At 43.7% G+C, this 15,634-nt stretch overlaps 1 protein-coding gene across 1 annotated transcript; it reads left to right on the top strand.

The window, feature by feature from the left end:
- The first annotated feature begins 241 nt into the window (after positions 1-241).
- Positions 242-14,827, top strand: ARL6IP5 (ADP ribosylation factor like GTPase 6 interacting protein 5). Its single transcript, XM_050957565.1, has 3 exons — positions 242-482; positions 12,398-12,615; positions 13,013-14,827. The coding sequence occupies exons 1-3, from the start codon at positions 307-309 to the stop codon at positions 13,183-13,185; spliced, it is 567 nt and encodes a 188-aa protein (XP_050813522.1). The 5' UTR covers positions 242-306; the 3' UTR covers positions 13,186-14,827.
- Positions 14,828-15,634: the final 807 nt, after the last annotated feature.

Genomic DNA, 15,634 nt, shown 5'->3' on the forward strand with positions numbered 1-15,634 from the left:
CAACAACAAAAAGACCTGGAGGGGAAGAATCCTTTGTTGAAAACGTAGCATTTAAAGTACCGCTCTCGTGTGCTTGCCACATCGCGTCTCGTTCACGTTGCTACAGCCACCCACCCGCTACTAACCACAGGGCAAGAAGCGGAGGCACGAGGGAGGAAAAGAACCGCCTCCTGCCGCTGCTCTGCCTGGCCGGCGCGGGGTCGCTGCCCGCACAGCTGAGCCAGCCGGCGGCGCTGATTCGCTGCCGGGAGCTCTTGAACCCTGCCCAGCTGACGGGCCGCGGCGCACGGAGCGGAGGGGAGAGCGATGGATGTGCAAGTCGCACCCCGGAGAGCCTGGGACGACTTCTTCCCCGGCTTCGAGCGCTTCGCCTGGCCGGATTTCAAAGACGTTTCCAAATGGAACAACAGGGTGGTCAGCAACCTGCTCTATTACCAGACCAACTACCTGCTGCTGGCGGCCGTGGTCATCTCCATCGTGGGGTGAGTCTGCCTCTCCTGCGCAGGGGGTCGGTAGCAAAAGGGGCGCCCCCTCCTTTCCCTGTCTGCGCTGCCGGGAGGGGAAGCTCAGGGTTTGGTCCAGGGCTGCCCGGGGGGGAGGGCAATTTGCTCTGGGCCCCACAGGGACCCCTAGGAGAACATAGTGTTTTATAGTATTGCAACTTTTTTCTTTATGGAAGGGACCCCCAAAATTGCTTTGCCCCAGGCCCCCTGAATTCTCTGGGCAGCCCTGGTTTGGTCTCCTGCACCTGCGACTTGCATGGGCTGGGTTCAGCTGGGTCCTGGAGGTTAGCGAGGCAACTTTTTCCTGGGCTGTGGGGTGGAGCAGACACGGTTATAAAGTGGGATTTAGGATCAGGCTATTGACGGCCGTGTCAATGTGTCCCCCAGCCACGCAGTGCTTCCAGCTCTGCTCTGTTACAGGGGAGGCCGCACAGTTATCAGGGCCGCGGCACAAGTCCCAGCAGTTGTTGTTCTTTAGTATCCGTTAGGCCTACAGCTGCATAAGCAGCGTAGGCTAAACGGACTGTGCAAGAACTTGGCTGTATGAAGGGAGGCAGCAAACATACTTGGCTTTTGAATTTAAACCAGAAGAGTTGGTTCTGTTCATCTGATATATAGTTGGCACAAACCCAAAAGGGTGTGACTCAGGGGAAGGCTTTCTGGTGTGGCTTCCTTTTGAAAGCATCGTTGTGTAGTAGGAGTCCTAAAACAGCTCCTCCCCCCAGACTCCCTCTTTTTTGCTGTTGCTTGCATGTGTGTGTATATGTATGAGTGTGTTGCACTTGTTTTGGAGACCTATAGTTTAAAACTTAACAGCCAATCAAAATATTTAATGTCTTTCTCAGTCTTAAAAAACAACGCTGAGTTTATGAACTGGATGCTGTCAGTCTCTTCATAACTCTGCTTTTCTTTTCAAAAATAAAACTACTTCCTCTGCATTGATGTGCTTTCTGCCTAAAGGTTTACAAGCCATAGGGCAGAATCAGGCAAGCTGGAATTTAGAAAGTGAAAGGGGTGTGTGGTTGGCTATTGATGGGTTTTGTGTGTGTGGTTTTTTTCATAAATTGCAGGGGATCAATTTTGTTCAGTCATGGTGTTGCGTCCATTGTGCCTGAGGTCAGGATAGGGCTCTAGGTCTGTTGAGGAGGAGCAGGATCAGTCCCTGAAACAGTTAGTTCTGGAAGTCCAATGATAAGAGCAGGATTGTTTTGCACATGGGGTCTCATTCAGGTATTGGTGTACTCTGAGGACAACTGCACCATGGAGCCCTGCCCTTCTGCTCCTGGAGAAAGTATTGTACCCCTTTCTAATGGGGATCTGGTGTGGCTCCCTCTAGAGTATTGCTGTAAGATTTTGAGTTAAAGTGTTTTAAAAGCAGATGCAGAAAGAAGTGATAATGGGTGTGGGGACCTCTTAATCTATCAACCAAATCATTTGCAATTATCATCTCCAGGCAGTTAATGCAGCAACACTTATCTGAATCCAGAGCACTTAAAAAAATAGTGAATTGGTGGTGGTAAGGATCATGTGTTTTTTGTCTGAATCAGGTCTGCCTTTAAACCTGTGAGCCAGGGCACCACCTTGTTGTAAAGTTGCCAGATAGTTAATTTAAAACATTAAACCAGAATGAAAACTTGCTAAAGCAAAGAACCTACATCCAGTCAGACTCCTTGAGGCCCTTAACATGTTGGGCCTAATCTGAAGCCCCTTGAACGTCAACACCACACTTTTTCAATTGGCATCAATTAACTTTGAGAGGTGAAGTAGTCTTCACAAGTGGGTGATATTTTTACTTTGCATACTAGCTATGGAACTGGCAGCATGGAATAGAATACCTTTTTTTTCTTCTACCTGCTCTAAGCTTGAAGGCTGCTGGTAACTGGAAGTATAGGGGTGTTGTATGGTCAGTGATTAGAAGATGGAACTGGTAGGCAGGACTCCTGAGTTGTTTTCCCAGCTCTGTCACCTTGAGCAAGCTACTTGGTGCTTCTTTAAACACACAAATTGCACTGGCTTACTTCACTTTAGTCTACCCTTAACTGTCAACATTCTTACATAGCTAGAATAGACAAGTAGTTTTAGTTTAGACTAGTGCAATGTCTTGCTGTTAGGTAAATCAGTGCAACTTTGTGTGTTGGCCAGGTGTTAGTTCTTCTCTACCTCAGGTTGCTAATGAATGTTAAGTTCTGAAAGGCAGATAACCCATTAGTCATAATGTACTTTTCAGCCAAGGATCTCAAAAGCACTAAACTGTTGTTGCCACCACAACTTGAAGCTGTTTGGTCTCCTCAATAATTTCCCTACAGATATACAATACTCAAATCCTCAGTCTAAAACAGTGGCTTTCCAAGCTTTTGTACTGGTGACCCTTTCACACAGCAAGTCTCTGAGTGTGTCTCTTTCCCCCCCCCCCCCCAATTAAAAACACTTCTTTATATATTTAACATCATTGTAAATGCTGGAGGCAAAGCAGGGTTTGGGGTGGAAATTGATGGCTCGTGACCCCCTAAGGGATCCCGACCCCCAGTTTGAGAACCCCTGTTCTAGAATAAGGATTATCTACCTGTAACGGGTGGGCGGGTGGGGAGGAGGAATATTACCCACTATTTCCAGCTGCATGTATGTGTTGAATCTGCCAATAAAAACCCCAGCAGATATGGTGCACAGATCCATAACATTAACTGTTCTGATATTTAATTTTTCAAAAATAATTCCTGAGTGAAAACACCAGGATAAGGCACATCTGGAGTCTGAGATCTTCTTGCTCCTGAGTTATGCGCCACACTATGTAAAGACTTTGCATCCTAGGAGTGCTGATCCTGCCGCCATTGAATGGAATAGCAAAACTGTCATTTATCTTAGCAAAGATCGAGTCCTAATGGAAAAACAAAAGTCCATGCTTCTGGGTGTGCATTGCATAAAGCTGCCCTTTTTAATGTGCGACAGATTGTGGCTGCCTTCACCAATTCAATTCAAATACTGAGTGTGCTGAGCAGGAAAACTGAAGAAAGCCCTGCTGATAAATCATAGTTAGTCATTTGTCTAAATTCTCCATGCATAACTGTTCACTGGGCAGCAATCCAGTGCTGTATCATGGCTCTACATCTTCTAGAAAACCCTGTTGAAGATGAGGTTTAACTTGCACAAGAGCTTTTATAAGGCCGCAGTGACAGGATTCTGCAAAAAGGCCATTGCAGTGTGTGAAAATTATTACTCTCAACAGCCCCATGGTCAACTCTGTTTTAGAGTAGCCTAACTAATCTCATTCAAGTTGAGCGTGTCTGTAACCCTGGGCTGTATGATTTCTATACTCTATGCTGGAATAGTTTGGCTGTGGTGGTGGTGGTGGTGGTGATGTTGGGCAACATGATCAGCATTTCTTAGGAACTGTGTGTCTTACACATTGGTAGTAAAACCATAAAAACCCTCTCTTTTTTTATGGTTGTAAATTGAATCTGACAATAAGATGGAAACTCATTGCACTTCCAACCTGAAGTGGAAACAATGAGGAGTCCTTGTGGCAACGTTAGAGACTAACACATTTATTTATTTGGGCGTACAAGCCAAGCCCGAAGATACAACCGCATTTGCTCCAATCCCTCAGACAGAGATCCTGTAGGTGTTTGTCTCTATCAAGTGTTCTTAAAACTACAATACCCATCTGTGGAAGTGAAGAAACCGATTGACAGAGCCATAAGGGTACCCAGAAGTCACCTACTACAGGACAGACCCAGCAAAGAAAGTAACAGAACGCCACTAGCCGTCACCTAGAGCCCCCAACTAAAACTTCTCCAGCGCATCATCAGGGATCTACAACCTATCCTAGAGGACAATCTCTCACTGTCACACCTTGGGAGACAGGCCAGTCCTGGCTTACAGACAGCCCCACTACCTGAAGCAAATACTCCCCAGTAACTACACACCACACAACAGAAACACTAAGCCAGGAACCAATCCCTGCAACAAACCCCGTTGCCAACTCTGTCCACGCATCTATTCAAGGGACACCATTGTAGGAACTAACCACATCAGCCACACCATAAGGGGCTCGTTCACCTGCACATCTACCAGTGTGATATGTCATGTGCCAGCAATGTCCCTCTGCCGTGTACATTGGCCAAACCCAATAGTCTCTATGCAAAAGACTAAATGGACACAAATCGGACATCAAGAATTGCAACATTGAAAAAGCAGTAGGAGAGCACTAGGGTGACCAGACAGCAAAGGTGAAAAATCAGGATGGGGGAGGGTAATAGGCTCCTGTGTAAGAAAAAGACCCCAAAATTGGGACTGTCGCTACAAAATCGGGACATCTGGCCACCATAGAGAGCACTTCAGTCTCCCTGGACACTCAATAACAGACTTAAAAGTGGCCATTCTTCAACAAAAAAAACTTCAAATACAGACTTCAACGAGAAACTGCAGAACTGGAATTAATTTGCAAACTTGACACCATCAAATTAGGCCTGAATAAAGACTGGGAGTGGCTGGCTCACTACAAAAAAATAATTTCCCTCTAATATTCACTCCTTCTTGTCAACTATTGGGAGTGCACCACATTCACCCTGGTTGAATTGGCCTTGTTAGCACTGATTCCTCAACTTGGTAAGGCAGCTCCCATCTTTTCATGTGCTGTATATTTATACCGTCCTATTTTAGTTTTTACTCCATGCATCTGATGAAGTGGGTTTTAGCCTATGAAAGCTTATGCCCAAACAAATTTGTTAGTCTAAGGTGCCACAAGGACACCTCATTGTTTTTGCTGATATAGACTAACACGGCTACCACTCTGAAACCTCAAGTGAGTACAGGATACCTCTACCTGGGATAAGGAGCTGCATCTATTGCATCCCTTATGCTGGACACACTGTAAAATTGCAGTATTACTCTATTAAACTAGGGGGAAGCTATACAGAGAACCTACATAGGGTACAGTACCATCTGAACACTAATCTTATCCCATAAAAGCTATCGGGGGAGGTGGGGAGTCCCAGATGGTAAAGTATAAAGGCCACTAAGTAATCGGCCTATTATGTGCACACTTCCTGCGTGACATCTAAAAAGGAAAATCCTGGGACCACCATGGCTACAACAACACTGCATTAAAAAAACAAAACAAAAAAACCCAACTTTCATATGAGCCCCCCAGGACTAAGTAGAACTGTGAATCCAGATATTAGAAGCTAACATTTCTTGGCTATTGTGGTTTCTTACGTATACAATAAAAGTGCCAGTGGGAATGAATCACAGAGCTGCTCTGTGTTAAAACACATTGTTTATAGTAACTTGATTTTTCAAGGCTGGACTTACACAGCAACATAGCTCCGTATTAAGAATATCTCTCCCACTGAATCCTTGTAGCTATTCCAAGATATTTAATATCTGATTATGGCTCCAAAATCAATAGGAATTGGGTGCTTAACTGTCCTGTGCCTTTGTTTTGTATTTCAGCAGGAGCTACAAGGCCCCATTGTTTTAGGTGCTGTACAAACAGAGCAAAAAAACCCTCTAAAGATCTAAAAACATCTATAGTCGAATGTTTAAGAAGATTTGTCCTACCATGAAGATTGTACAGTATTAGTTTTTATTCTGGTCAGAGTCATAGACATATAGGGCTGGGAAGGGACCTCAGGGAGGTCATTTCTTCCATCCCTGTGTGTGGAGGCAGGACCAAATATACCTAGACCAGGGGTAGGCAACCTATGGCACGCATGCCAAAGGTGGCACGTAAGCTGATTTTCAGTGACACTCATTGCCCGGGTCCTGGCCACCGGTCCAGGGAGCTCTGCATTTTCATTTAATTTTAAATGAAGCTTCTTAAATGTCTTTAAAACCTGATTTACTTTACATACAACAATAGTTTAGTTATCTGTTATAGACATCTAGAAAGAGACTGTCTTAATGTTGAAATGTGTTACCAGCATGCAAAACCTTAAATTAGAGTGAATAAATGAAGACTCAGCACACCACTTCTGAAAGGCTGCCGATCCCTGCTCTAGACCATCCCTGCATCCTAGTGGGGGACTCCCACCCTGGCAGAATGAAATCTTGTCTAATAGGTTTCCATGCCTAACTGATGCTGCCTTAGTAAAAGTCAAATCACTGTGTATTCCTTTAAACTTGCACAGTATTTTGAAACTCCTTTGTCATGCACATCAAACACTTAAATTTTAGCTACTAGAGCCTTCACACCATGTACAAATTGTTAGAAAATTTGGTAGTGTAAAATGAGCTGGGGATCCCAGAGCCCCTCATCTGCTGTGTAAGTCAACAGCTGTCTGTTCTGTTGTAGCTGTGTGGGTCCCAGGATTAGACAAGGTAGGTAAGGTAATATCTTTTAGTGGACCAGCTTCTATATGTGTGAGAGAGACAAGCTTTCCAGCTACATAGAGCTCTTCGTACACTTCCCAGATCTGAAGAAGTGTCACAGCTAAATACAAGATCAAACAGCACATACTTAGCATAAGAAGTTAGAATATTTGTTTTCATCTTAGTACATTATCCCAAATTCCCAGACCCAACACAGAGCTCTGTGTAGCTTGAAAACATGTCTTGCTCACCAACAGAAGTTGGTCCAAGAAGAGAGATTCCCTCACCCACCTTATCTCTCTGTTTTGATATGGCTTAATAGTCTGCTTACCTGCAGCCTCATGTTGTGATTTTTTTTTTTTTTAAACCTGCATTCTCCTCTTCTCTTCTCCTCACTCCCTGGTCCTTTTGATTCTTTTCTTCTTCCATTAACTTACTGCACAGTCATTATCAATTGACAAAACAGCTTTATTCCCCCCTCCCCCGCGCCATGTTAGCTGATCGATATAGTTGGAATAATTCCCTATGCAATATGATCACTCCAAAGCAGCAAAATGCTACTTTATTTTTAATTGCTTGGAGGAGTTGGGCTTAAAAACAAAAAACACACACAATTGGAAGGGTAAAAACAGTGAGGGTGAGCAGCAGTTCTGTTTTTGTTTCTTTGAATATGGATGCATTTTTTTAATCTGGTTAGCCTCCTACATGACACAGCAAAATTTGGGAAGCATCTGAGGAAATGGTGAGTAGTGGCCTTAGCAGAGGAATATTGGTAGCTGGTCTCCTGGCTTCTATTCCTGGATGGTGCTTCAGTAGCTGTTTCATGTATGTGAAGCTCTTTGAGATCTCAGAATGCTAATGGTGTCTGAAATATTAAATAGACTTAGTTCACCCAGAATAACACATCTGTGCTAACTCATAAGGGTTGGAAATCTTATCCCTATTATGCTTGCTTATAGGGTTGCCAACTTTCTACTTGCACAAAATCAAAAATCTCTGCCCTGCCCCTTCCTCTGAGGCACCGCGGCGCCCTACTTACTCCATCCCCCCTTGCTCTCCCCATCCTCCCTCACTTGCTCATTTTCACTGGGCTAGCTTGTGGGGGTTGGGTGCAGGAAGGGGTGAGGGCTCTGGCTAGGGATGTGAGCTCTGGGGTAGGGCCAGGGATGAGGGATTTTAGGTACAGGAAGGGGGTCCAGGCTGGGGCAGAGGGTTGGGGTGGGGGTACAGGCTCTGGGCAGGGGGTGTGGCTAGAAATGAGGCATTTAGGGTGCAGGAGGGGGCTCTGGGCTGGGGCAGAGGGTTGAGGGGGGAGATGAGGACACCAGCTGGGGGTGCAGACTTGGGGGTGGGGCCAGGGATGAGGGATATGAGGTGCAGGAGAGTGCTCCAGGCTGGGACTGAGGGGGTCAGAGGGCAGGAGGGAAATCGGGGCTGGGGCAAGGGGTTGGTGTGTGGGGGATGCAGTATCAGGGGTGCAGGCTCTGGGCAGAACTTACCTCAAGCAGCTGCATGCTGCCTCAGGCACCACCCCTGCAGCTCCCATTAGCTGCGGTTCCTGGCCAATGGGAGCTGCAGAGCCAGTGCTAAGGGCAGGGGCAGCGCATGGAGACCCCTAGCTGCCGCTACACCTAAGGAGCCAGAGGGGTACCTGCTGCTGCTTCTGGGAGCCATGTGGTGCCACAGCAGGCAGGGCGCCTGCTGCCTGCCAACTGGACTCTTAAGGGCAAGCTGCCAGGTTCCCTTTTTGACCAGGCGTTCTGGTCGGACACTTGGCAATCCCACTTGGCAGAACTTAGTCCTGTACGTTTTAAGCATCGGTTAAACCTATGCAAACTGTACTGGCTTCAGTGAGATCGCATAGATGTGGCTGAGGGCAGAATTTGAATTTATGCTCTCTTGAAATAACTCATGCCTGCTCACTTACTGGAATGTGGGCGTGAGGGAACAGAGGCATAACTTTCTTGGGCCTCTAGAGAAAGGGTGCATATGTTTTATATGTATTCCCTCTAAATGGTGATATTGTGTTGAGGGTAAGCCTAGTCACAGTCACAAGGCAGTTAGCAAAAAGCTCTGCTACACAATAAGAAACAAAGGTTCTGCCAGTGTTTTAATAGAGACTTTCCTGAAGTAAGGTCACATGCAAAGCAAAACAAGCTGACAGGTGTGACAGCTGCTAAATAAAGCACAGGCTCAATCTAGCTCTGTTCTTAAAGCATCCCTACTTTAAAAGTTTGATACAGTGCCACCTCTTGAACTGTCCTCTACCTAGACCAGGGTAAGCAACCTATGGCACGCATGCCAAAGACGGCACATGAGCTGATTTTCAGTGGCACTCACACTGGGTCCTGGCCACTGGTCCGGCGGCTCTGCATTTTAATTTAATTTTAAATGAAGCTTCTTAAACATTTTAAAAACCTTATACAACTAAACTATTGTTGTATGTAAAGTAAATATTATAGACTTGTAGAAAGAGACCTTCTAAAAACGTTAATGTATTACTGGCACGTGAAACCTTAAATTAGAGTGAATATATGAAGGCTCGGCACACCACTTCTGAAAGGTTGCCGACCCCTGGCCTAGACTCATGTAAAAGAGCAAACTCACTGGAGCACTGTCTGCCATGCTTAATTTACAAATGGTGCTGGTGCTAACCCACTGGGGGCCATCAGCAGGAATATTCCCACCCACACATGAATAATTTAATGGAGGGCCCTAAGCAATTGCTTAGTCTGCTTATGCCTAGTGCCAGCTCTTCTTACAAAAGGACTATTTGAATTCTTAGCTGCTGGAAAAACTAGCCAGCTGGGCTATCCCGTCTCTGTGCAACCTTTGTTTCTTATTGTGTAGCAAAGCTTTTTGCTAACTGCCTTGTAACTGTGACTAGGCTCACCCTCAACACAATATCACCTTCACTTTTTTGTATGTTGATTTACACCCTTGACCAGGCCGTTATGGAAAATATGCTACCAAGATGAGAGGTAGCATGGTATGTCTGTTTATATTTTAGAGACCTTGGATTGTGTGTGTGGCCTCAGGAAAACCTAACCTGTAGCATATGATAACTGCAAGCCATGTGTCTTAGAATTCAGATTTCAACAACTCAGTACCTCGTCCTAACATCATCTTGCTGATCAGATGTGTCTTCTGCCCAGCTACTTACAATTCCTCCAAACACCCCTGTAACTACAGACTTTCAGCCTATAGGTGTGGATTTACTCCTTCTCTCCGATGGCATTTATTTCTTGTGAGCATGATTCTGTTGTAGCACTGCGGAAGCAGGAAGGAGTACTGCGTAATGCAAATGGCTTTCAGTGATGATGATACAGGGAAAATGGCATAACACAGAACATCCAAATTGAATTCAACAGTGTTGGGGAATCTGAACCACATGGCTCACATGAATATGTGACAGCACTACTACTAATCTGCCTTTATGTGGCTCTGAATGATCTCATTTGATACTTACTCACTGCTTCTTTGTACTCTTTGCAGTTCATCCCACTTCAGAAAGCATGCACTTCAGATTAACTCTTTCCTCGGAAAAGCTGTCTTGTGGGATCACTTGCAGCTGAGGAAGTTCAGCTGCACAAACTCCCTAGAATACAACTTTAAAAAACATGTAAAGTAGAGATTTGGTATGAACTACCTGTCAATACAGAGAGAAATATTCTTCCATTTAATGTTTGGGTGGAAGTGATTTATACAAACCTCCAACTTCTAAAGTGGGAAAAATAAATAAAAGCTTCTGAATGTTGAAGTAGAGTATATCAACTTTCCTACAAATGTTTAACTGGGGACAACCTCCTGCACCCAAATCTAGTGACCGGCTACTGGCAAACTATTAAACAGAGCAGGTCATTTCTCATAGAAGTTAACAAGGTTAATCTTCCTGGTGGAGGGGGAAAGGAGGTGTATTTAGACTTCAAAAATATATATATATTAGTATAGTCTGATCAGAAATCCTGCTGCAGCAGAGCACAGATTTAAAGTAACTTCTGCCTGGAGTAACGCTGGTCACTTTTTCCAGCCTGGAAGCTTAAGAGACTGTTAAACTAAATATAGTCTGTGGCTGACTGCAAGACAAATGACTCAAATATTGCAAACAGGCCTGCCCTATCAGAGTTCCTGTGTGCCATGCTGGAGCTCAGACATGAATAACAGGAGCAGGTGGGTAGCTAATTTGGGCTTTTATATTCAGCCCAGTTGTCCCATCCTTGTTGGGACAGCTGATCTACAGAGGAAACTGGAGATGAGTTGTTTCAAACAAAAGTGATTAGTTTTCCCCTTTCCTACAGAACCCTTTGTCAGAGTAGTGGATACAAATACTGCCAGTGTAACTAGATAATGTGTATGAAATGGCTCTTCGTTTTTGTTGGATGTTAAGGACAGACTATAAATGCTACCATATGCTACAGCAGTTGTCCAACGGGATGCACCAAGCTTACTGCTGATGTAAGTGTGGGCAGGTCACTTAACTTTAGTGTTACATCTGGTTATGTCTGAGATGAACGATGGCCTGAAATACTGGAATTGCTATAGTAGGGATGAACCCCATTTGGCAAAATGGCAAATCGGGATCATCTTGGTCATACAAACAGAACTGTTTTTAACTATGGGCTTAAAACAACCAAAAGGAAGTACTCCACACAATGCCCAGTCAACCTGTGGAACTCATTCCCAGGGGACATTGTGAAGGCCAAAAGTGTAAATGGCTCAGAAAAAGAATTAAGCTAACGGAGGACAGGTCCATCAACTCCGTCCTAGACCCTAGTTCCTTCTGACCCTGAGACACACCTTCTACCTGCAGTTTGCACCTGTCACGCTGATGAAAGTAATTGTCCTACATAGGGATACAGACTGTCCTGATTTTTGGGTTTGATTTTTTTGATTATCTCTGCATCTCTTCTCTCTGACACTTACAACATCTGAAGATTTAGAGTACAAATAGAAGTCAAAGTACCATTCTGCTAGTTGGGGGAGGGGGAATGTAAATAAAACATCCTGGCCTGAACCTTATCTGAAGCTCAAGGCAGTACAGTGGGTAATCACTAGCATTCTCACCTCCTGAAGACTAGGTTAGATCCTGTTTTAAGCCACAAATGGAGAAGACAAGTCCCAGCAAGCACTAGGCCATCACACCATCTGGCATTACTGTTGGATGCTGCTCAGGAAAGGCCCAGGAGGGAAATGGGTGGTGGCATTTAGATGTGCTGACAGTGATTCCTGTCAGGACTCTCTTTTTAGCCAGATGTGAGTTCCTTGCTTTCATAAGTACTGAACTCCTCCAAAAACCAGGGCAGGGGAGAATAGTGTGTGTAAATACACACAAGAACAATACTAATTCAGTGCATCACTTATCAATGGCTTACGGTCTCTGCATGACAACTTGTGGCTAACAAAGCATGACATGTGAATGTCAGAAGCTGGCTGATAAGGGTTTTGAGGCACTGAAACATAAGCCTTGTCAATGATCTCCATCCTCCTACTCGTGTAATAGTGAGACACTCAAACTGAATGCGTAACTTGTATGTTCTAAAATGAAGATGTTGCTCAAACACTTTTTTCCCTCTCTTTCTCCCCAGATTTCTGAGCCCACTGAACATGATCCTTGGTGGCACTGTAGTAGTGCTGGTGTTCACAGGTTTTGTGTGGGCATCACACAACAAAGACATCCTTCGCAAGTTCAAGAAGCAGTACCCAACTGCGTTTGTGGTAGCTATCCTGCTGTCTAGTTACTTCTTGATATCCTATTTTGGAGGTGTCATGGTGTTCATATTTGGGATAACATTTCCTCTACTGTGTAAGTATAGCTTTTCTCCCCCCTTGCCACGACTAGAACTAAAAGCTCAAGTCTATTCACTCTGAATTAATGCTTGGCTTCACTTAATATTCAAAATTTGAGGTTTTAAAAATTGTCCCAAAACAAATCTTCTACAACTGACTTTCAAGGCTGCTAGCAAGTGAAACTTGAAGGAATCTATAGTTTTCCTTTTTAAGAACAATAAACTATATTGGAGGTAGGACATATACTTACATGATTTCTTAAGCAGACCATGTCAGTACATACGTGCTAGACTTCCAGCTTCCTACTTTTGGATGTCAGCTCACTTACAGAATCAAAGTGCCAGATGAGGAGCACTAAAAAAACTAGGTATTACATGTTTAACTGACACACCCCCATTTATTTCTGTTCTTAGTGATATTTATCCATGCGTCTCTGAGGCTTCGGAGCATAAAGAACAAACTGGAGAATAAAATGGAAGGAATAGGTTTGAAGAAGACCCCCATGGGCATAATACTTGATGCCCTTGAACAGCAGGAAGAGAACATCAACAAACTGGCTGATTACATCGCTAAAGTGAAGGAATAAGGGGCACATAATATGGCATTCTTATCTGTTGCAGGAATTTAGTTGCTATTTACTCTTGTCAAAGCTTGCTTTCAATTTGTCTGAGATTCACGTACTGTACAGATTGACAATGGCAAGACACAAGTACACAAAGTTATTCAGGGCTCCACTAAGACGGAGGAGGAGAGAGGCACCTTTCTGTAATGCCTTGTTTTCTGGCAGGGAGATGGGGGAGAAACAAACATGAATTGCAGTCTCTGAACCTGTTCTTGGTGCCAGTGTCATGTCTCAGTATTTATAATGCACTTCATTGGAGGGGTGGGGTGGGGTGGGGGGGCTGTTTAGTGCACTACTGTTGGCTAACAACATCACCAGACAAAAATCTGGCAAAGTCAGGACTGGCTGAAAGCTCTGTCAATACACATTTTCATTTTCTTACCCCGCCCAACTCCCCTAAAAGACCCTCAAGCGGGTGTTGTCTTAAGTTTTTTCAAGTGGTTTATATTCAAGCCATCTCCTCTGAAGTAGCAAATGGAAAGAATAAGTTGACCAGAGCACACAAGTCACCTCACATGCTCCTAAGTCTGTTCACGAAATGTAACATTTTCTTATAGCAAGAGATCAAAGTCTAAATGGGCAACATATGTAAACTATATAGCACCCTTGTCCAGCTCTGCCCGCAATACACCTATGCAGATTTTACTGAATTCTGTAGAAGAAGCGCATGTGTCTCTGAAGGCTATGATGAGCCTTAAATGTTTCTGAAATCTTGGCGCTCTCTCAAAGTCCATGGAAGCGTTTCCTTCCCCCCCCCCCCATTGACTTCAATAGAGCCACAATTTCACGCTTATGAGGTGTGGGGTTTTGTGATTTTTTTTTATATATATATTTTTTTTAAACTGGACTTTAAGAATAGCTAGGACATTATCTTATTTGGAGTTCTGTGTTTTGAAAAACAGAAATGTCACTTGAGATTTTAGGACTTAACTCATTGTGCTTTGACTCTCTTCCAGTTTAAAGACGACACTGGCTAAAACGTACATTTTGTTAACTTATTCCACTTGTGGCTTTGTTCAGGGGAAATAGGACTAGATTTCAGACATAAAAACAATAAATTGCATATTCTTAGAACTATTTCCAAATTCATGTAAGCAATTAGTTTCAAGAGCTATTGTTACAAATCTCTTCAGTAAACTTCAGCTTGACCTAAACCATATGCATGGAAAAACGTATGCAGATTAACATAATGTGTAACTATCACTCTTGCATCTCTCCTTCTTTTTATGAAGTATTTATCTGTAACTGACTTGATTTATGTGGCAGGTATAGCAGATACCCAAAAACCTCTTCAGAGTTCATGTATGTAGTCATGTGTGTGCACCCACATGGTGTCTCTTCGAAATGAATTGTGGAGGAGTCTGAACACCTCATTCCATGCAAATGTTCGAGTGATCAGTATTTACTGGATGTTTTGTCTTTACATGTATATTCCAGGGTAAGAAGCAATGACTTGTTCCTTTATTATAGTACCTGTCTTAGCTTTTGATGAGTAGTTCTTGCTACACTTACAGAAGAGATACTAGCCTATGACTTCATGAATATATAGTTACATTTAGAATTTTAAAAATGAGTTGTGAAGAATAAACTTTAACAATGAATAAAACGGAGTGCATTTATTTCTTTTTAAACTAATCATAATGCAGAAAAGTGGGCTTTAATCAAGATCACACTAGTTTACAATAACACGATGCAGTTTAAGTGACACAACTTTTTTGGTTTTTGAACTATGGTCACTACTTTACATATAACAAAAGCACAACACAATACACTGTGGGTCTTCTTTCCTTTTAGAAAGGAAATGGATTTGGAACATGCCATAGTGAGTCACTGGATATCTGTGTCCTTTTGGGTGAGTAGTTTTCTGGATGGAGGAGAGTAGGGAGGGCAGCCTCTTGGACTACTTTGAGAAATGGTATGCTCACCAAACTGGGTGGTGTAGGGTTAAACCAAATTTTCCAGTGGTCAGATTTCTGACTTTAAAAAGAATGCACAAAAACTCCAAAGTGCATATGCAGACCAGTTACTGGAGCACAGCTACCTTATGTGAGTAAATTTTCAGTTTCCAGCCCCACCAAACTAAATTTCTACTTTAGATGCAGCTTGAAGGGAGAAGATTTCCACCTTCGCCTCCTAACTTAAAAACAACAACAAAAAACCCCTCAGTGAAACCCCAAACCAAGTGGGAGTAAATCAGTACAGTATGTGTCAGGGGAGGGGAAGCCTGATGTGATGTTTTGTTTGTCATTTGAACAAAAGCTTTGGCAATAGAGAGAGAGGTAAACTACTATATTTCCTCAAGGGAAATTAAAGCAAATGGGGACACCTTCCTATACAAGATAACAGGCTGTAGCTTTACAACAATAATTCCAGTTAGTATCTGCTACTGGGTTTTGTGGGAGGGGGTGGGGTA

The sequence above is a fragment of the Gopherus flavomarginatus genome, chromosome 6 (assembly GCF_025201925.1).
Source record: "Gopherus flavomarginatus isolate rGopFla2 chromosome 6, rGopFla2.mat.asm, whole genome shotgun sequence".
NCBI classification, from domain to species: Eukaryota; Metazoa; Chordata; order Testudines; family Testudinidae; genus Gopherus; species Gopherus flavomarginatus.